The sequence below is a fragment of the Strongylocentrotus purpuratus genome, unplaced genomic scaffold, assembly GCF_000002235.5.
Source record: "Strongylocentrotus purpuratus isolate Spur 01 unplaced genomic scaffold, Spur_5.0 spur5_scaffold_6, whole genome shotgun sequence".
Classification (NCBI taxonomy): Eukaryota; Metazoa; Echinodermata; class Echinoidea; order Camarodonta; family Strongylocentrotidae; genus Strongylocentrotus; species Strongylocentrotus purpuratus.
The window spans coordinates 58,143,451-58,165,213 of record NW_022145612.1 but is presented as its reverse complement, the minus strand read 5'-3'; the positions used below and the strand labels follow the sequence as shown (position 1 = coordinate 58,165,213).

Here is a 21,763-nt window from a genome sequence, read left to right as displayed (position 1 = left end):
GTGATGACATCCTTCCAGTAATTCTGTCAAAGTTATATTTATTTTTGTTTTTCTATGAATGTTGCTGCTCTTTTAATCTTATATATCACTTCATAAAGTGATTACTTGCAAAAGGATATTGGTATTTTTTTTAAAGCCACATGGACACAAACCCTTGTCAGTTGTTGTGCATAAAAGTGTCTGCTATATGAGACTACAATGGGCTCTGTACTCTGCCGCTCATAGCCAGAAACTGCAAGATCTAGGCTCTGCTCAAGGCCTTAGGCATTGTGGGAAAGGGTCAAATTGGAGTCTGTGCTTGCAGACTACATGGATATTGATAAACTGCTATGAGTTGTTACTGCCTTTCTGGCTCTTGAGATGATCATCAAATTAACCTGGAAGGAAATAGGAGACTGGTCTCAATCAAGGGAATAAAACAAACAAGAAAAATAAGGCACAGATAAATCTTCGTCAAATGTTATTATGATAGGAGTGGCAGTTATTCATTCTGTTTCAAATGTTTTTATCTTCTTAGCGGGTGTGGATGCAGACTGCATAAACACCATTTCCTTTATTGAGAAAGATTTGTAAAGAAACCATTTGTTTTATATAATTAGTTATAGTTAATGTTTGTATGATGTAGAAAAGGAAAAATACTCAATGCATATCAAAGATAATTTAATATTTTGTAACTAGTGGATTCTGTAGTGGAATCGCAATAGCCAAATCTCACTAAAACATATTAAGTATTAATACAAGTGTTTGAGTTTCAAGACTACTAGTATTCATTTCCTAAAATCATTAGTATTGAAAATGATATAGATTACAGAGATTCCTTTGATATGTCTCTTTTAGACTGCTTCTCACACCATTTGACTGTTCCCTGTGTAATGAGGAATATCTCATCGAAAGTGACAGGACTTTTCTCTGACACCTTCAAATGAGTAAGATTAGATGCAGTCAATATAATGAACATCTAATGAGCAATAAAACTGTTGTAATGAATTATCAATTAATGAATTGCCTATGCATTGTTTTTTTGTGCACTGGAGTTGTGCCAACAGACATGGGCATCGCGAGACCATTTGCCTGGGGGGGGGGGGCAGTGTCAATTTAGCTTGAAATTTTCAAAATGACCCCCCAAAATGCAAAGAATTCTCTATCAGCACATTTTAAAATTTCACGTTGAAATTTTGATTAAATTGAAAATTGAAAATTTAGTTTGTTTGGAAAGACTACCGGTATTATACTTCCTAAATCATTACTAATCATAGTTTAATTTTAAAGACAAAAACTTCCTGAAATTCATGCATATTTCACGTAAACCTAGTAGTGATTAGGGATAGTCGACCACCGTGTCAGTTTCAGCTCACCACCCCACGCTACCCTCGCCTCCTGACCACAAATGATGTCAAGGAACCACTCACCTGGAAAGTAGAAGTACACTAATATTGCACAAGCTCCGTCGGAAACAAAGAGCGCCCTCTCTAAATGTATGTCCAAAAGCCGACAAGCTGGTCAAAAAAGTGGAGGTGATGTTTAACACAATCGCAAAAACTTTCCTAAAATCAACCAAACGCTATTTCACTAGTCTTGTCTATCACCATTTGAAATGAACGATCATTAAAATGACATATCACATAACCCAAGCATGCTGTGGATACACAGTCGGGGTATAGAAATTGGGCGTTGAGTTGCTTTCTCAAAAGTTTTTGAGATTGTGTCATATATTGTAAGCATCACAACATTATAGAATAATAATATTATCATTATGTTCATCTTTTGAATTTAGACCAGAATTTAAAAACACACAAAATGTAATTTCCACCAAATCCATATTGATATGAATTATTTGTCACCTTTTTAGATGAAAATTGTGCAGAAACATCAAATTATAGATATCTGTAACTTTTATAGTGACTACCATTACAGACTTCTTTTTAAAATTTGCTTAGATTTGTTGTTTCGTCGGTGCATTTATGATATGTTAATTTGTTGCGCTTTTGAAATTCGTATATTACTGATGAAATCCTGCATATCCTGCATAAAGCCCTCACAGATATTATGTTTTATGACCAGTCTTGATTTATGAGGCTTCACTAGACTGGTTTGGTACATTAATAATACTGTAGGTGAGGCAAGAAGGAGTGGCTACATAAGCCAACCAGCACAAAGAAATAGAATTCCTTTTGAATATCCTCCATCAAATGTCATAATCTCTTTACAAATTGCAAACTATTTGATAACCTGCATGCATCTCAAACAGATATAGGGCTTGATGGCCTCGTCTCTTGGGGTTTCTTTTGATTATCTTTTGAAAATTCACTACAGATACAAACGAGCATGGCCAAGGGTTGGGTAATTTTCTTTAGCAATTCTGCACAAACAAGGTGAATCTTGATTAGATTTCCTGCATTGCATGTCAATTTTGAATGATGTGGAACTCCCTTAATGTTCTCTCTGATTTATGTCATGTTTTCATCATCTTGACATCTAATGTAGCTGGCAGGATAAACATTGCTCTACCAATTAAGTTTGCGCATAGCATGACTATCTTTAGTTGTTTCTTTTCTTCAATCCTACCTGATGACAAGTTTTAAAGAGAAAGTTGAGTTCTTGTGAAAGTGAAGAAAAAAGTTTGTAAGCTTTCTCATTCTGTTAATGTAGGTTTTATTCTTTTAATGAAGTTGGATGCAATGCCATCTAAAACATGTCTTCTGAAAAAGTATTTCTATTCAAATGCCCCCTTATTGAATATATGACAAGAAATATCTGAAAAGTTAGGATCAACCTTTTATTCCACATGTGTTTGAAGTCCCATATAACAATTTCTGCGAGCAGTGCATGTGACCTTCAGCAAGATTTAGTCAATTTTTTGTTATTATGATCATTCCAAAATCTCACAGTATACTTATGTACTACAAATCAACCTTTTCCAATTGCTACTAGGCAGTTTTTTTTACAATGTAGTTCCATAACCAGTACCCAACTTTATCTTTAAAAGGAAAAAAGGGTTGTGCCTCTAATTTAATTTAATTAATGAATCAATTATCGTTTGTGATTATGCTTACATGATTCCAGAAGAAAGATCCATTTAGGAGGTGAATATGATACTGTTTCCTGTCAGCACCTGATTGTTAGACATGTCTTACAATGTGACAATGGGTAATTATTTCATATTGGAAATTATAATCTGTTTCCCAGGTGAAGAATGTATTTTTTGTGACATAATGATTTCCAATCAAGTTTAGGAATATTCTATTATTCTACTTTTTCATTGGAAAGGAAATATGACAAAGAAGAGCTTGTCCATCTCCTCCTCTTCTTCTTCTTCTTCTTCTTCTTGAAATACGACCTGCTTCACTAATTGGAGAATTAGAAACCATATAACAAAATTTGTGTGAAACAAAAAACTAACATCTGTTGTGGTAACCATAACATGCAGTATCAGTTTCTACCAACTTGAAAATGTAGTTGGCAATATTTCATCCTCTCTTGTGGACCTTCTCAAGCCAAACAATTCTTCACTTCTTCACTTACAGCAAGTATGAAGAATTACTGGGTCTGAGAAAGTCCACAGGTGTGGATCAAAGCTTGCCTAATAAATCTTATAGTTGGTAGAAGCTTTAATTATTAAAAGAAACAAAATAGCCACAATCGTTGAAAAATTGGCTCATTATTCATGTATCTGATACGACTTGATAGCACTGCAGGTGTTAGTTAATTATTGTTTGTGTCTATACTGTCATGGGTCGATGGAAAGGACCCATTAATCAGGTGAATATGATACTGGTTTCTGTCAGCATATATTGGACAATGGATAATTATTTCATTTCATTACTGGATGAAAGGAGATGATTATCGCCTTGTCGCCCTTTTCTTTTGTATTTATCTGCATCATTGTTTTTTTTTTTAAATATTTATTTTTGTATTTGTATTGAGTGAAACTCTTTTCACTTTATATGATGTTTCATCCCCTCATTTTCCAGTACCAACGTCAAACTCTCTTTTTCTCTTTCTCTCTCTTTCTCTCCCTCTCTCTCTCTCTCTTTCTCTCCCTCTCTCTCCCTTCTCTTCCCTCTCTTTCTCTCTTCTCTTCCCTCTCTCTCTCTCTTATTTTCTCTCTCTTTCTATATCTCTCCATTTTTTCATCTCTATTTTTCTTTCAATCTCTTTCTCTCTATCTTTCTATCTCTCACTGTTTAACCATTTTCTATTTATTATTCCCTTTATGTTCTTATCATTAATATTCAAATACACTCAGTATATTTGTTTCCACTACATGCAACACAGGACCACTGAATCATCATTTTCCCACACCCACATTCTCATGCTCATTCACAAAACATTATCACTTCTGAACCAAAAATGACATTTCTCTGCAAATATTTCCAAAGAAAAAGTCAAGGTTTTATTAGCACCACATAAAAAGGACTCCAAATAGTTCCAAGGAATAATCACACCATGACTACTCCAGAATGAGAGTGCAATATACAATGAGATGGGAAAACTGCGTGGACACAAATCTATTGCCATTGCTTGTGCAATCCGTGAGAGAGTTTGAAGCAAAATCGACAACTTAGTTCTTGACTTTTTCGCCTGCCATTGTTGACCATGTTTTGCCCGGTCCAGGAGCAATAACAATTAGTGCCAAAGTGAACATGGCTTCTATGGGCGGACTTATTTGGTACCCAAACAATCTGCAATAGAGAGAGGAACAATTCACACCATATACCCCCAAGTATAGGAGCTGACAATAGGCACTGAGGTGAAGGACAAGCGTTTGGGTTCCAAGGAGTTTAACCTGTCCTATTCAGGGCTCGGACTGAGTAAATAACATCATGTGTGGAAGCAAATTTGTGCACGTCATTGGAAGACCCTTTTTACCAATGCATAGAATATGAACATACAGGCATGCCATACCTTTCTGTGCTTGTGAAAGTTTCTGGGATTGAAGTGGCATGTGAACTTACCTATGCATTCTAAAACCTAGAAAATCTGAATTGATGTTGGCATAAATTAAAATATATGTATCAACTTCAAGTTATTGTTACATGAATATGAAATTCTTTTACAGTTTATATATTCAATTACAAAAAAAAATCTGTAAATTTAGGTTTATTTAAATACCCGCACCAAATAGGGCTGGTTAGGCAACAACTATTAATTGGCAGTGCCTTAGATCACTTCATGTTAATCATAGATGATGTAATTTACTCTTTAAATAGAGCCTGCAGATGAGATGATATCATATTTTCCTACTAAGAGGCATAAATTTACCACCATCTCATAAATATTTATATATATTGCAATTTAACAAAATGAAATAGTCAAGACTTTGATTCATTCTGACCTGAATACTATAAATCCATTTCAATGTCAGACTATTCCCTTTAAAAGTACCAATACGCTGTAAAACTTCTCTATAATTGGAAGGAAGGTAATGATTTCCAAATCTAAAAATCAGGATCTTCCTAGTTGATCTGAAAAACTTCCGCAAATGTCTAGAGTGGTTTCACCACTTTTTAACAAAAATGAAGAGGAATTTCAAAGATGATGGGATGTATAGTATTGAGATAAAGGAATGGTATGTAATGAAATGTATAATGAAACTAAAAATTTAATTAGATCTTGATGAAGAAAGAAGTTCCTTTGCCCATGTAAACACATTACTGTATAAGCCAGTATTTTTATAATTAATGAGTGATTTTCAAAAATCAGATGGCCTGAAAGATTTCTAGTCCCATCCATGGGCTGCCGGTCTCATGGGTTGTCGGTCTCATGGGTTGCTGGTCTTATAGGCCGTTGGTCATGTGTGCTAATATATACTTAGCAGCGTTGAATTAAGCCTTTCATCTCTAGTTTCTTGATGACTTTGAGACACCTCCACCTGAGGAGCTTGGTGGGCTGAACCATGCACTGAGACCGGCAGGTATAGGCAGGCTGGCTCTTCTCAGTGAAGAACCAGATAGATTCTCTGGCGTCGAAGCAGTCATCATAGTCCATCGTTTCCTCCCACGCACATTCACCGGTATCTGGGTGGGGCCTGCAGAAGGTATACAGGGTCTCGCAGTCCTGCCCGCCGTATCTGACGGATGGGTAGGGGTTATAGAAACATTCTTTTGGACTCCAGTACCCTGACTCCTGCCCATCTTCTGCCAGGTCACCCCCTATGTATTTGGTGGTACCAGCCCCCTGGATCTGAATAAGACGATAAGAAGAATATTCCAATGTTATCAAACACATCCCACTTAGTAATCCATACCTACTAAGGTATTTCTACCCTGGTTTATAAGGGGGCATTCAACGATTTCTCTAGCCACATAACCATGTAGTACACCCCCATCCTTAGACCTTTTACAAGAGAAATCTTGGAGCAGTTGTAATCAGAGCAAAAGCTGGTTAGCTAGCTAGCTGTTCTTACCGTACAGAAGCCACATTGCTCCTCGTATCTGTCCTTGAATCCTCTTCGTTGGTCTGATGTAAGGTTATCAAACCTCATGGCTATCCCATCACATGAAGTGACGACCAGCAGTTCATCTATAACCTTTCCTACAGATCAATGATAAACAAAAAGAAATTGAAAGTGGTCTTTTATCAAAGAAAAATTAAGACCAGTGACAGAACATATTGTCTGTTTGGAGTCGTAAGAGGTAGCTCACTGACGCATATACTATAGCAATGTGTTAACCTGTTGCTATAGTCCCCACATGCAATGTGTCAATGACCCCCTGGCAGACAATATATGCACAGATTATAAAGGCACATATACTTATATATACATCTGAATTCAGAGTGGAGAAACAAAATGCCTGTCTAAGGCTAACACAATACTAAGTCCAAAAAAAAGCATCAAAAAAAAAAAAAAATTCAGAAAAAAAAAAAAAAAAATCATTTTATTTCACTTTCTGTCTGCTCCTCAGTTGGCTTGTGCTTATTTGCAAAGGTTGCCACTAACTTTTACTACTTTTTTTTCATTATAGTAATGATGTACACGTTGATTTCTCAAAAAAAAAAATATATATATATATATATATATATTTTTTTTTTTTTCTTTCTCAAGTTGAAGGTGTTCAGGTGGAGGGCGAAATCACCTATAACTTTTAGATTCACGCAAAAAGTATAAGTGTGTGTAATAACTGAAGATTCCCATTGCCGTCAGACGAATAGGAAAACAAAAAATGTTCACAACATCAGACGCATTCAAATCAAATCTTTTTTTTTTGGTGATTGATGGGTATCTCATGAAAAGAAAGCAGTGCTGTCATCAGCCTGCTGGCACCTTAACAATGGTTTCAAATTCAAGATGATTTATATGCGAGTCCCTTTCAAGTACATGTTATTGCCGCTAGTGCATGAAGTTTATCAGTAATAAAATTCCAGGTTTTCTTTTCCATAATGTTTGCACCACAAGGGTAATTGTTGTATAGATCTTGTTCACCATTTTATTACACTCCTGTGATATTTTTTTGAAACTTCATCCATACCCAACTCCTCACCCAATGACTAAATTTATGAGTTTAGAGATCTATACATGAGCTTTCAGGATTATGAAGAGCAATCGTAGTTAAAGATATATACCGGTAGTAGTCACATTGTGGTTCAAGGGTTTTGGGTGCAAAATATCCATCCAATATTGCCTTTAGAGGTTTAGATGGCAATAACTCAACCTAAATTCGCAAAAAAGGAGAAATATATGCCCAAATGTTCAATGTTGAAGTGCATTTGCGATATCTATCCAGGCCGGATCGATATGATAATTTACCAAATATATCAATTAGTAGGCGGTTTCCGGCAAAATTTGTATCATCATGTATTAGTCAAAACATCTTCTTTCACATGATTGGTAATAAGAGCTTCCATTTCATTTTTTGAGAGGGGAGCATATCCAAAACTGGTCTATACCTTTCAAAGGAGGTTTGAATATAATGTCTATTCATGATAGTCTCAAAGTGTTCTATTTGAATAAAAAGATCTAAACGGAAGAGATATTTTAATCTTCCATCCATGATTTCAGTGTAAAAATCTGAAAGGTCTTACACAGAGTAGTGCATGTTTACATATTTCAGTATTTTATTGCCAGGTAGAAATTGGATGATTGTTGGGCGCTTACTAAAATTGAATGTGATCTTTAACAGTGTGAAAAAAATAGGAACAAAATGCAGAAAAGTAATTCAAAGTTAACTCATTTTAATTTTACAAATGTTTTTATGCATAGAAATATTTGTTGTATTATAAAACAGGAATTAGTATTCTACTCCTTGTACAGTGCAATTTTTTTTTACAAGGCCTTAGGAAAGAAACTAAAGTGTTTCAAAAGTAAACACCAGTCATGATTCTGGTTAAAAAAACTAGAGGAAAAAAAAGAAGCAAAATTTGCACAGAAAGAGTTATAACACACAAAAACAAAAAAAATTGGTCTTAAAGGGATTTAGTGTGAGAAGTACTTTACCTCCTATGATATAGACATCCTTGAGTTCTGGTACCGCTATAGAACAATCATAGCTTGGAGAGTAGAAGAAGATGTCTTCATCCTCCTTGGCAAATGGTGACTCTTTCAAGGACATAAGGACCCGTGCCCCGTAGCGAACAAAACTACTGTAGGGATGCTGCACTACCTCGTTCTTGGCGTTCACAAAATACCGGGACATGATTTTCACCTTCAGAACTGGTTGAGAGAAAATCAAAACAAAATTAATCAGACTGAATTGTGTATTGAGTGCCAGAAGGGTGTTAACTCATACTTTAAAACAGAGTTATAGCCCCTCTAGCTCCATACATAACAAATTACTCTTTAAATACTGTATCACCTGGTTATCAACATTGAAGAAGACATGAGATGTGATTATCATCTTCAGAACTATTTTGTAAGGAATAAAAGCACAGAAAATTCTTTGAACAAAAAAAAAATTCTCAGATGGTACACCATCTTTAATATTTCTAGCATGGACCTACTAAGGAAAAAAAATATTTTGTTACAATCTATTGGAGATTGCTTATACCCAGTTATGCATTTTTTCCTTTAAATGTGTAATTTGAATACAGTGGATATATGGCAGTTACAGCAGATTTATGTTGTCAGACTCTGTGTGAAAAGTCAGCAAACATTATAGGGAGTGTCATTGTCTTGTTGGAAAAAAATCAATGGAATGTTCTTCCAATGATTCCCTGATTTTCACTCACATCATTTTGCTTAGTGAATAAACATGTGAGTGCAAATTTGGTTAGCAATTATTGCTCCATTAAAGGGAAAGTCCACCCCCAAAATAAGTTTGTTTCGATAGAGGCAGAATAATAAGCCGAAAATCAGGTGAGTGAAAGTTTGAGCAAATTTTGAATGAAAATAAGAAAGTTATGAATTATTGAAGTTGTGATCAATCAAATACAAATTGGCAACTCTGTGACTTATTATACGAGCTCTCCTTCATTTGCTTTGTGCATAATATTCCATAAAATCATGTTTTCTTCGTTATTGATGACGGAATATATATTTGTTCCTTGCGGGGGGAGTATAGAAACATATTTGCAATTATTATATTTAGGGTGCATGTATGGTTGAAATTTTTCTTGAGGGAAAATGAAAATTTTAGATTTTTTTAGTACTGAGCAAATGGAAGTTGAGCTCGCATGATACGTCATAGAGTTGCCAATTTGTATTTGATTGATCACAACTTCAATAATTCATAACTTTCTTATTTTCATTCAGAATTTGCTCAAACTTTCACTCACCTGATTTTCTTATTATTCATGCCTCTTTCGAAACAAACTTATTTTGGGGGTGGACTTTCCCTTTAATTTGCCTGGGGCAGCCTCTGAAAGGTAAATACAAAGTTTTGGTATGGGTCGTGACTTTGGATCAAATGAACATATTGGAAGCATTTGCGATCCTACAATATTCAATGATCGCTGTCGCGGTTGAAATCAAGGCTAAAGTGATGAAATTGTGAATAATAAACTCTTTATGTTGTATAGCTCCCTCTCAAGTTTGATATTACTTTAGCTTCAAAACAATGTTTCTTGTCTAAAATTGACTGATTTTCTATTCCCGTTTGGAAATTATAAATCAGAACTGCATATTCCGAGATTTTCATGGTCGCAGCTACCATTGTATGGCCGTAGGCACTATTTGAAATGTATCGGGAGTACCGATAAATTTGATATTTTAATTTCTCGAAATCCTTAGCATTTTAGAGCCCAATTTTTTAAAAGTTGCTTATTCTAACACTAGGTTTCACAATGGTTATGCAAATTTTAAATTTCATAATCCAATCCTGTTGAAATATTACCAAAACTTTGTATTACCTTTAAGGTGTTTATGTCAAGTTAAATACAATTAATGTACAGTCTAGAAGGTGGATACAAGAGGGATGCCCCCTCCCAACGCTCCCTCCCAACACCCCCTCCTGCCTGTTAGCTTATTTCCAGAGGTGGGTGGAGTTTGGGGTGTGACATTTCATTTTTATTTTGGAAAATACTATAGCTGCAATTATCTTTGGATTTTGTTTATATGTGTGTGTGTATTCACTATATCTAGGTATTTTGTCTCCTATCAAATCTAAAAATATATGTTTATAAGTTGTATGTAAAAGAAGCCATCATTACCAATAATTGAATTAGTATATTCTCTCTGAAATTGTTGAATATAGCACAATACAAATATTTAGTGATACCGTTACCTGGTATGCATATACTAAAGAGTTTCAAAATCTCATCTAATTTGGGATTTAAAAAAATTTAATTGGGGGGAAATTTGTCAATTCTAATCAATCCTATGTTTTAGCTGAAACTGTTGCAAGATTATGTCTGTTTTTAAAGATGAAGTTAATTACTGGGCATGCGATTACTTTGAAAGAAACTGTACACAGAATAGGACTACACACATGTGGAATGAAGTTTGGTCAAATCTTTTCAGCAAGTTCTTAGATTTGGAATATATGACTATTTGAAGAACACCCCTTTCCAGGGGTCACTTCTACGATGAGCTGAATCTGAATCTGAACTGATACATCTCAATACTCCTGGTGAAGTAAGAACAAGTCAGACTGGTATGATATCCTTCCAATCTGATGTACATAAAATGAGAGAGATCACAAGTCACTTTTCAACTTTACAAGAACTAAACATTTTTTGAAACTCACCTACATCGTCATCACAGAAGCGTTGTTGAGGATGCAGTGATAAACAGGTATGGCTGCACTTGATACCTGAGGAGGCCATCGATGTCTGGAAGTAGCCCAGGATCACGAGGGTCACAAGTAGTGGACCTACAACTCTTATCGCCATGGTGCTGAGTAGATGTGACAATGTGTATCAAGATGAGGGAATATGGCAAAAACCAGGTAAGGCGTTTCTATTTAAAGCAACAAATGAGCAATTTGATATGGAGAGAGATATATCAATGATATGAGTGGTTATTGAGCCCCAGCACGTTTTCAGCTAATTATCGAGACCTGGTGCTACCTGAATGAACAGCTCCCACCGGTATAAGAGTACTACATCATCCGTGTAATAACAGAAGATCGCGGCTATAAATCTTTCATCCTTTGAAGCCCGTTAATAACAGAAAATCGGGGCTATAAAACCTTCATCCTTTGAAGCTGTTAGTAACAGTTGCAATCTATCATGTAAGTCGTAACAAAAGACAGCTCAAAATAGATGTATTGATACTAATATGATAGTATTTAATACCTGCTACAAACAAATTGGAATATTGTCTGGGACTCCGGCAGAAGGCTTGTTGAAGGTTGATCCTTTGGTTCAAGGCTAATGACACGAAGCAATCCTTCATGCATGTGCTACTTACAAATGAATAGCATAAATCCTTTCAGTTAATTTTCCATCCCCAACTCTATGCTCTGTCTCTCTAAAAATGAACAATATTTGCTGCCGGTGTATGTTGATCCACATGTAGCTGAAAAGCTTGCATTCCTTGCATGGTTGCCAAAGAACTACAAATATACTTGATTTATGTTTTTAATGTTTGAATAATTTCCTCTTCAAGTAATCCTAGTCTGGAGCATAAAACCAGAATTGATTGGACTTTAGCCTTCCAAGTCTTAACCTTCTAGATCTGTCTCGGATAATAGGAGCCTACCGCTAATTGCACTTTATCTTTATGTCAATATTTTTCCAACTCTTTGTATCGTTAACAAAATAAAATCATCAATTGCTGTGATATAAAGACAAGACTATGATATCAAAATGATATTGATAGCACAAAGCATTACTATACTATTTTGGATAGGAAGCGAGAAGGATCATCTACTAGATTTGCTTTATTATGAGTGACAAAAGTTCAGCTTTCCAAAAAGGAAATGGGTGCCTTACAGAGAAACACAGGTTTGCAGACAAGGGTACACAAATTATTTTACAATTTTGAAATTCGCTGATGAATATTTTTATAGGCCTTGTGGCCTCCTTACGTATTACCTAAAATTTTGAAGAAATTACGAAGCATCCCATTTTTTTTGTTTTAATGTAAACTTGTAAACATTTGAAACGTTAGGTCTTCTTGTGGCCTACAGAATGTAAAATCCCATCATGAAGACGTGGCATTCCCTTAATATACAGGAATAAGGATGCCATCAGAACTTATGTGCCAAAACATTAACTCAGATTTCTCTGGAAATTGTGATCTGTGCCATACTGGAGAAATTATCTGTTCAGAGTCATATGGCATATTGACTGAGTGAACGTCTTTCTGGCTCCAAATAGTCAAAACATCACCTAAAAAGTCATATTTGTTACCTGCAATTGTCAAGATCGATGTCCTACTATTTCTTTTGAGCAAAATGTGTAAAAGAATCTTAGAAAATGTAAAAGAGTGATGCTGACACACTCACCTTGGCAATATTTCCAACCACTAGCGAGGTACCAGAAGAAATGAAAAGCTTCTCAACTCTACCGGAAGTATAGGAGAAATATTTTCCTTTTCCTTTCTCTCTGGATTGGAGGCATTAACCAAGCAAGACGGTAAACACTTCACAATCTTTCTATACCCTTTTACTGCATTGTAAAGTGAGTATTGTGTTGGGGTAACTGCTATTGTGTTGAATGAGCATTGTGGGGCTTAATGTTCTCTTATTGTTAGGTGCTATTATAGGGCAAGCTTTGGATCCTTGTGTAACAGTGTTTAAGAATAGTGGACAAAAGATGCTTTAAGTACTTGTTTGTGTACCACTTTTCAAGGTACACCAATATTTGAGGGGTAGTTTATTGGCTTGGGCATAACTGTTGTAGGATTTCATTTTTTTTAATAGCAGATTTACAGGTCATTTTAACAAGATGTTGACAACCACTGGGTTTAAATATGATTGATAAAGACCCATTTCATACTGATGATATTATCACAGTCAACCTGTACTTAATCTGCTCCCCATTCAAATAAAAAATGATTTTAATATTAATAATACCCTTTCATAATGCTTACTTATACATTCTTCCATGCTTCTCTTCTACTTTTGCCCTCATTGTCACATGCCCTATCAATACATGGCATAATGTTTTCATTTATCATACAAGGAGTTTTTTCTGATTGGCTGAAATTGAAAGTTATTGTGAGGTACAAATTGTGTCTTGACAGCGTTTCTTAATGCAAATTGAAAATTCTCCCATCTTTATTCAGATTTAAAAGGGAATGAAAGTGGTATATAGGTCGAATTAGACCCTGGGGGGGGGGGGAACGAAGGCTGGCTTTTTTCCCCACAAAGAAATGCTAGCTCTGTGTTCTCTGTCTAATTTGATTTAAGAAATTATGACAACTTAAATTAGGTGAGAGATCTTGAGACTCCTCTTTTATTGCTGAAATAGTTTTGACTCCCCACCTTTGTCCACTTTCTTGATTGTTCCTGTACTCTTCTCCTATTCTCTGGGTCCCTTTCAATGTATTTCCCTAGATTCTCTTCCCCCCCCCCCTTTTCCCTTTTGTCTCGTACATTCACTGCTCTTCTCTATTGAATTATTTATAAATTGCACTCTCCCCCTCCCTATCTCACTCCCTTCTCCCCCTCCCTATCTCACTCCCTTCTCCCCTTCCCCTTGCTCCCTCAATCCCTCATTCCCTTCTTCTCTCTCTCTCTCTCTCTCTCGCCACTTTATCTTTCTCTATTCTTTTTATATCCCTGACATCTACCTCTGTATCCATCCATCCACCTTTATCTCTATCACCATCTCCTATCCTATCTCTATTTAAAACAAAATTACTGTCTGTTTTTCTCCCTATCTCTCCAATGTTATGTCTCTCCCTCACTGTCCTCCCTCCATCCATCCCCCCCCCCTCTCTCTCTCTCTCTCTCTCCCTCTCTCTCTCTCTCTCTCTCTCTCTCTCTCTCTCTCTCTCTCTCTCTCTCTCTCTCTCTCTCTTAGCCGATGAGTGATACTGTGAGTGATACTGCATATAACAGTTGCTGTGCAGTATACTGAGTCATGTTTCACAGAGATTTAGATTTTCTTGTATTTTCTGCAAGTAATCAATTAGCTGATTTCCTGACAAACAATGCTTTACGCCATTGATTACGCCAATGTAATAACAAAGTTGGCATGGTAACCAATTCCATAACAGTTTTTCATGGAAATATCCAAGGTAACCCGATAAATATTTCTTATTTTGTTCATCATCATGGAAAGTGATGAATTGTTTGAAAGGTTTGATAATTACAATAATGATTTTGGGGAAACAACAACACAAAGATTCATGACAGCAAATTGTGATCTTTGAGTGATATAGTCTGCTGAGATCCATAGTGTGTTACATGATACATTCTGACACAGATGGAGTGCCCATGGTCACTTGATACTTATACTACTTGTGAGCCATGATTGGTCAATAGTTATCACAGGTGACCGTGGTCACTTGATACTAATACTACTTGTGAGCCTTGATTGGTCAATAGTTATCATAGGTGACCATGGTCACTTCATACTAATACTACTTGTGAGCCATGATTGGTCAATAGTTATAAGGGATGACCATGGTCACTTGATACTAATACTACTTGTGAGCCATGATTGGTCAATAGTTATAAGGGATGACCATGGTCACTTGATACTAATACTACTTATGAGCCATGATTGGTCAATAGTTATAAGGGATGACCATGGTCACTTGATACTAATACTACTTATGAGCCATGATTGGTCAATAGTTATAAGGGATGACCAATGGTCACAAGCTCATTGGTTAGTGCAAGCTGATAAATCCTATTGGAGGAGGTTCAGGTATCTGGGTATTTCTATCTTATTGAAATGTTATATAATTATTGAGATCTTTCACCTTTTATCACTTATGAAGATACCACAATTATTTATGCTTTGTGATCAACAGAGTGATCAAATGTTCATATTTAATTTCTATCAGATTCAAAGAAATGTCCTCTCTCAACTCCTCTATTCTTCCCATGCTTTTCTTTACATGCTCTTTCATAATTCGTCGCTGTTTTCACGAAGTGACGGTAGTGAAAAAAAATTGCATTCACTTTGCGTTACGATTTTCCTCGCTACCGTCACTTCGTGAAAACAAGGACGAATTGTTCTGTTTTCGTATCATTCTTATCGTTCCTTCGTCAGTGCTGTCATTTGAAACAAGCTTACTCTCTACATTTACATGCATGTTGAGGAGGGGAAAAATGGTCCCTCTCTCTCTCTCTCTCTCTCTCTCTCTCATATTTTGTCTACCTCTCTATTTCTCTTGGACTCTTTATCTCTCTCTGTCCCTCTCTCTCTCTCTCTCTCTCTCTCTCTCTCTCTCTCTCCATATCAACCTCTCTCACATTCTCTCACTCTCTCCTTTTCTTCCTCTCCCCTCTCTGACTCTCTGTGTCTCTGTCAGCTCTTTCCACTCTTACATCATCACCTTAATTACAAGAAACATTGCCTGCCATACAGTTCATTTCCTTCACATGAAGAGTATATAGAATATTTAATAACAAAAGTTTTACATACAAAAGATTGCACAGCTGCCAAATGGTGAAGTAAAGACATCATGATTGTAAAGATACAATCGAGAAAACATTCATATACATGCTCAATAAATTATTCAACATTCAGAAAGAGATAATGAAATAATAAATAAGACACTCTTGCATAGAGAGAAAGACTATTTTCCTGTCCGTGAGTGAAGGTTGAAAGAGAAATTTGAATGTAAAATCTGCACACAAAAAAACCAAAGTATATGAAACTTGAAATGGGTAGAAGCACTGACTTGGGAGCAAAAAGAAATTGTGTAAAATATAAAGTTGTGTTTTACTTTTCTTGGTTAGTCATTATGAATTTTATATTATTTTTGTAGCACTCTTGGAGAACATTAGTATTTGCAATTGCATCAAAATAGACTTTAACGTCACAATCTTTTTTAAATTTTGAAGGGATGCATTGTACATGCTATATATGACAACTATATCAAGTAATTTAATTATGTAATGATCATGTACACAGTATAACAATCAACCTAGTTATCCTGGGTTATTTTGAAATAATATAAGTTTCAATTTTTTCAGTTCTAGCACTTATTGCAGCATGTTTTGAACTGAGGTAAAAACCAATATTTACAAATCATAAAATCAAAGACCCTGTTTCGCAGCAATTTCCTTCACAACAGTGAACATAATCTTGGTTTTTCACATTATTGAATACTGATAACTGTCTAAAATAATATTCTTTTTTTTCTTCAAAAATATTTTGCTAGGATTGGGGCAATCAATGACATTGCCCTTGATTGGTAATAAATACTTATTTTCTGAATACTTTGTGAATGTTCAGAGGTAGAAATTTTTATATTGTCCAGTATAACAAACAATAATTTGACATAAATTCATATCATAAACAATAACCAAAAAAATTAAATAGAATGAAGTGAAATAAGATCATAGAACTATAAATACATAATTTTGAAGGTGGTAATTTTCACTAAAATGTATCATTAAATTTGAGCAAAAAATATTACAGTGATAAAGATATATTTATCTCTGCCTGCAGGTATATCTCAATCACTGGAACCATTTCCTTTTAATCCAATGACCACTTAATTCTCAGATAATATTGATTATTGTTTTTAAAAAATCCTTAAATATTATAGACCAGAGTCTTGCAGTGTATGAGTCTACTCTAAGAATGAAAAGAGGACCATGGTTGCCACACACTTGATAAAAAAGTGAATACATCATCCAATAAAACCTTGACAATATCTAATCGAATAGGGCTGATAGCGCTGCTAAGATCTCTGGTGATTCAGTAGGAGGAACCTCATCAATGGTGTTAGGATCAACGGTTCGTACAGCCTCCAAGGCAGCTTCAGGCTCAAACTCTCTGACAGTGTCTCTTGAGTTGCAGGGTGGCATCTTCCTAGTGGCTTTCTTGCACTTGTACTTGAGTCTCCTAGGCGTGAGGTCCTTACATTGCTCAGGGCAGGTCCAGGCAGCAAGACCGATCTCTGCGAACTGCATCAGCTGCCAGTTGTACTCTCTCTGGCGGAAGCATTGCTCGTAGGCCTCTCCACCCTCCCATCCACAAACACCATCTTTTTGATGGACACAGTAGGCATGTTTGGTCTCGCACTCTTCGCTGCCATAAGTTACGGAAGCAAGAGGGTTATAGAAGCACTGTCGTTTGCTCCACAGTCCAGAGCTCATTTCGTCAATGATCTCGTCACCTCCATAGTAACGTTGGACTGCTGACCCAAAGACCTAATCAAGAAAGAGAACATAACAATTTAATTAGATATGTATTTACTTTACAATTGCTATTCACAAAGGTATATGATTATAGTTGAAGCGAAGGCCAAAAGTGAATTACATATTTATACTATATTGCTTATTCTAAAATCTAAAAACAACTTTTATGCAATATCGGAATCTACAATTTTGAAATGATTGATTAGGAATTTGAACACTTTTAAAAAACTGTGTCTTACTCTGTTTCCACCAATGCATCAACTTCCCCATCCAATAAGTTGCATAATTTCTCATTTTTGTATAAGATTTCCCTAAATAACAATATCTGTATGCAGAATAAATGTTTTATATTCATGCAATTTTGACAGGTATTCTTTATGGTTGCTTTTTGCTCTCTCCCTCCCCCCCCCCCCCCCCCCTCCCCTCTCTCTCTCTCTCTCTCTCTCTCTCATTCTCTCTCCCTCTCTCTCCCTCTCTCTCTGTAAATTGTTAAGAATAAGAAGGAAAACAAGTTGTGCTCTTACCTTACAGCTGGAGCACTGTGACTGGTAGAAACCTCTCACTCCTCTCCTCTGTGATGGGGTGAGGTCAGACCACTTTTGAACAATTCCACAAGCTGTTACTTGTATAATCTCTCCTCGCATATCAGCTGTAAAGGAAAAGAAGAAAACAATATTTTGAATGTTTATGAAATACTATTTCTTTGTTGCATCGGTTTTAAAAGTCAGGCCAATAGGCAATGTTGTGAAATGTGGAATTTCATTTGTTCCTCATCTTATATAGCAGAATTAAGTATTTTGAAAATTTAAATTCTTCAAAGTCATCACTTAATCAGGCAATGTTTAATTTTGTTTTTCAGAATTTAAAGAAATGCATTACTTGAATGTAGCTGTTATGTCGGTCTATATCATGCTTAATACTATACTTTCAACGTCTACTTTTACGAGGAAAAAGTCACACTCTTTTATTTCCTAAGTAAACATTATCCCATTTTTGTTCCTTTTCAGAATTTTCTATTATCTTTTGTTCTTTCTATTTGCTGTATCAGAACTTATTATACTGCAATTTTGAAGGCAATGTCAACAAATTTTTTATCCAGTTGACCTTACAACAATTTAAATTAATAAAAAAGTGATATCTGTGAACTTACCACTGATGAGATATTTGATGCCCATCTCTAGCTTGTCAATGAGGCACAGGTTCTTGGGCGAGTGGAGAAAGATGATTGCCCCATCCTTTGCCAAAATTTCTTGCCCTTTAAAGACGTTCTCCACTTTGACTTTATACTGGACATCGTAGGCTTGTGATGCATAGAGTACAGGATTGCCCTCAATGTCAACATATTGCCATGAGATAGGTCTCACCTTGTAAACTGTAAAATGAGAGGGAAAAAATCATTATAGTATTTAATACACATGATATAAATCTATTATGAAAAGAAGGCAAGGAAAAGAGAATTTGCACTTTTTTTCTTCATTAAAGATCCCAAATATTTTGCCAGAGCAAGATAACAGCTTTTAATTACTATTATGTGATATAATTCAACTTGTTTCCAATTAAGGTAATTCACTTATTCAAAGAAACATTAAGAATGTATTTTTTTCAAAAATGATTTTGCCACTAATTTTTACAAACAAGAATCATTATTGCAATAGATTATTATCTGTTGAAGAATTTGCTTCTTACTGCAGTGGAACAGTTATAAATTGGTAGCATAGAAATCAGAATCAGTGGGAATAATAGCTTAATAAAAGAAGTAATATACTATCAGCTAGACACAACAAGGGACATTGAAATTAATTAGTTATGTTTGCTATGAATTTGTAGATTAAGGAAGATATAAAAATAGATCAACTCACCAAACTCCGCATTACAGAACTTCTGTTGAGGATGTGTGATGGGGCAAGAGGCACAACTTGCTTCAGACACCGTTACGATGTACGCTACCTCTAAGAAGATGATCAAAGCACTCACAAGAAACACTGATGAGGATAAATGAGCCATGGCTTTAAAAATTGCTGAAAATACACCTGATTCAAGCTATGAAAAGTGTGAAAATATTGCAGATAGATGAAGGCTGGTTGAAGTAAGAATGGATATTGTCCAAATAAGTATAGCAGAAGCTCTGTTGATGACAAGTTTAGAAATGGTCACTTGAGTTTGGCTGGCTGGAGTCAAGTTCTCTTCTTTTCTCTCTCTCTCTCTCTCTGTGGTGATCAGGTGTTATCTGGTTGGCTGCTGAGAGCTAACTGTTGACCAACGGTAGCTCAGCTCTCCTATTTATGCACACATTTCTAGTCACACACTCACACCTCTCTGGCTCTTCCGCTCAGTGTGTTTACTCCCTTGTCAGGGCCGACACCTAAGGCTTGGCAATACGTCACCTGTTGCCCAAATTTTGGCTCCCACACTTCCTCCAGAGGGAGGAGTGCAGTAATTGACAGACAAAGCAGTGTGTGGGTTGCTCTGTGTTTTATAGACTGAAACAAGTGATAATAGTCTACCAGGCTATACTCAATGAAACTTCACAGAAAGTCATGCCTTTTATTCCTTCATGTTTACAACACAATTGGAAAGTCTTCCTGAAATTATTTTGTGATGTAACTAATTTCTCATTATATAACACAATCACATTTATTCACAATAACTTGTGATAAGAACAAAAAGTTGTAACTTCCGATTAAAGTATTTTAAGGTCTACTTTTTTAGACTAAGATACACCAGCATACCATTGGTCCAAGGGGGTTTCTGTCTACTTTCGGAAAGTCGCTAGTTGTATTTGCATTCTTCCTGTCACCAAGTCAACTCGCTTTTAGCAAGAAAAATAATTTGACCGGATCAAGCTAGGAGTAGGCTCTGTGATCAACTTATATGGAATGCTTGTTTTAGTTCACTTACGTCTGGGTCGTAGATTCATTAATTCTTTCATTTTGTACAGGCTAGCCATGTCTGAAACTTGACCTAGCCAAGGAGTTTATAGGTCAGAGTTATTGTCGTAAACTAACCTACCTCTACCCTTCTCCCCCTACAGCTCAAATTTTGTTATGAATTATCACAAGCCTCCAGTCACTTGCCATCATCAACAGCAAACCAATTTGAGTCACCTTTTCAGCACCTTTTTTTAATGTAAAAATTTATTGTAGCTCAAATAGATTAGCTGATGAAAAACCTCTACTCATTGACTCATGCTGTTTTCTATAAAATTTTCTTATTCTCGAAGCACAAAAAAATTAATATGTCCAAGAATTGAAAATGTAATAAGGTAAACATGATTCCAGGCTCCAGCTCTATAACTAAAGCCACACAACTCTTATGGTGAATAAAAGATTATGTAGGGTCTACACATACATTCATTATGGAGACATTTGAGCGATAATTTGTTTAACAGTGACTTAAAAGCCAAAATTCAATTCATTTTGTCGTTGTGATTGCTGCCCCCTCTCTCTTTCTGTTTTTCCTCTTTTGTTCTCCCCCTCTCTCCCCCCCCCCCCACCCTCTTCTCTCTCTTGCTCACTATTTTATCTTATTCTTTGTTTCTTTGAGCTCTTTCATAATTATAAGGAATTCTCCCTTGCTGGACAAGCTGTTTAGTGGTTTATAATTATTGTCATCCATTTACAATTACAATTGATTATATTACAACTTAAAATAATTATCATATCTAATCCATACCACATTAATGTTCATTCAAAGCATGAAAGCTCTAGGCTTATTACATTCAAAGCACCCCTACAGTACAGGTAGACAAGATTACTCTCATCTATGAATCAGCTGATCAATGCTCTTCTTACTCATCTGTTTATGCTGAAAGTTCCATAGAAACTACAACAGAAAGTAATCAATGGTTTCCATAATTTCACCAACGGTGCTAAACCAGAGATACCACAGTGACAAATACAAAATCATGAGAGAATTTGTAGGATCTTTTGGTTTGTTTTGAGGAGACGATTATCAAAAAGTCACATGACTTAAGCTGTATTTTCATTGTGAAAATAAGAGGTAATGTCAAGTTTAATCTGCAACCTAGGCCATTGACAAGTTGACAATTACATTAGCTTACACTTCTAAACCTTTAAAAAAAAACTTAACCAATGGAATAATTTATTCAAGAAGAC

At 35.7% G+C, this 21,763-nt stretch overlaps 2 protein-coding genes across 2 annotated transcripts; both read right to left on the bottom strand.

Annotated features, from left to right (window-relative positions):
• Window positions 1-4,370: 4,370 nt before the first annotated feature.
• Window positions 4,371-12,933, bottom strand: LOC575130 (metalloproteinase inhibitor 2). Its single transcript, XM_775549.5, has 5 exons — window positions 12,825-12,933; window positions 11,121-11,269; window positions 8,435-8,650; window positions 6,407-6,534; window positions 4,371-6,183 (listed from the first exon to the last, which is right to left on the bottom strand). Exons 2-5 carry the CDS (start codon window positions 11,263-11,265, stop codon window positions 5,812-5,814), a joined length of 861 nt encoding a protein of 286 aa, XP_780642.2. The 5' UTR covers window positions 11,266-11,269; window positions 12,825-12,933; the 3' UTR covers window positions 4,371-5,811.
• A 2,935-nt stretch (window positions 12,934-15,868) lies between these two features.
• Window positions 15,869-20,003, bottom strand: LOC762609 (metalloproteinase inhibitor 1). The gene is made up of 4 exons (XM_001198302.4): window positions 19,508-20,003; window positions 18,799-19,020; window positions 18,173-18,297; window positions 15,869-17,660 (listed from the first exon to the last, which is right to left on the bottom strand). Exons 1-4 carry the CDS (start codon window positions 19,650-19,652, stop codon window positions 17,163-17,165), a joined length of 990 nt encoding a protein of 329 aa, XP_001198302.2. The 5' UTR covers window positions 19,653-20,003; the 3' UTR covers window positions 15,869-17,162.
• Between the last annotated feature and the right edge of the window lie 1,760 nt (window positions 20,004-21,763).

Excerpts from the sequence above, each read along its gene's own strand:
- LOC575130 (XM_775549.5), bottom strand. The coding sequence starts at position 11,265 with ATGGCGATAAGAGTTGTAGGTCCACTACTTGTGACCCTCGTGATCCTG. Across the intron at positions 8,651-11,120 it reads CTTCTGTGATGACGATGTAG|TTCTGAAGGTGAAAATCATG; the intron begins GTGAGTTTCAAA and ends TCTCTCAACCAG. Across the intron at positions 6,535-8,434 it reads GGATGTCTATATCATAGGAG|GAAAGGTTATAGATGAACTG; the intron begins GTAAAGTACTTC and ends ATTGATCTGTAG.
- LOC762609 (XM_001198302.4), bottom strand. The coding sequence starts at position 19,652 with ATGGCTCATTTATCCTCATCAGTGTTTCTTGTGAGTGCTTTGATCATC. Across the intron at positions 19,021-19,507 it reads GTTCTGTAATGCGGAGTTTG|TTTACAAGGTGAGACCTATC; the intron begins GTGAGTTGATCT and ends CTCATTTTACAG. Across the intron at positions 18,298-18,798 it reads CATCAAATATCTCATCAGTG|CTGATATGCGAGGAGAGATT; the intron begins GTAAGTTCACAG and ends TTTCCTTTACAG.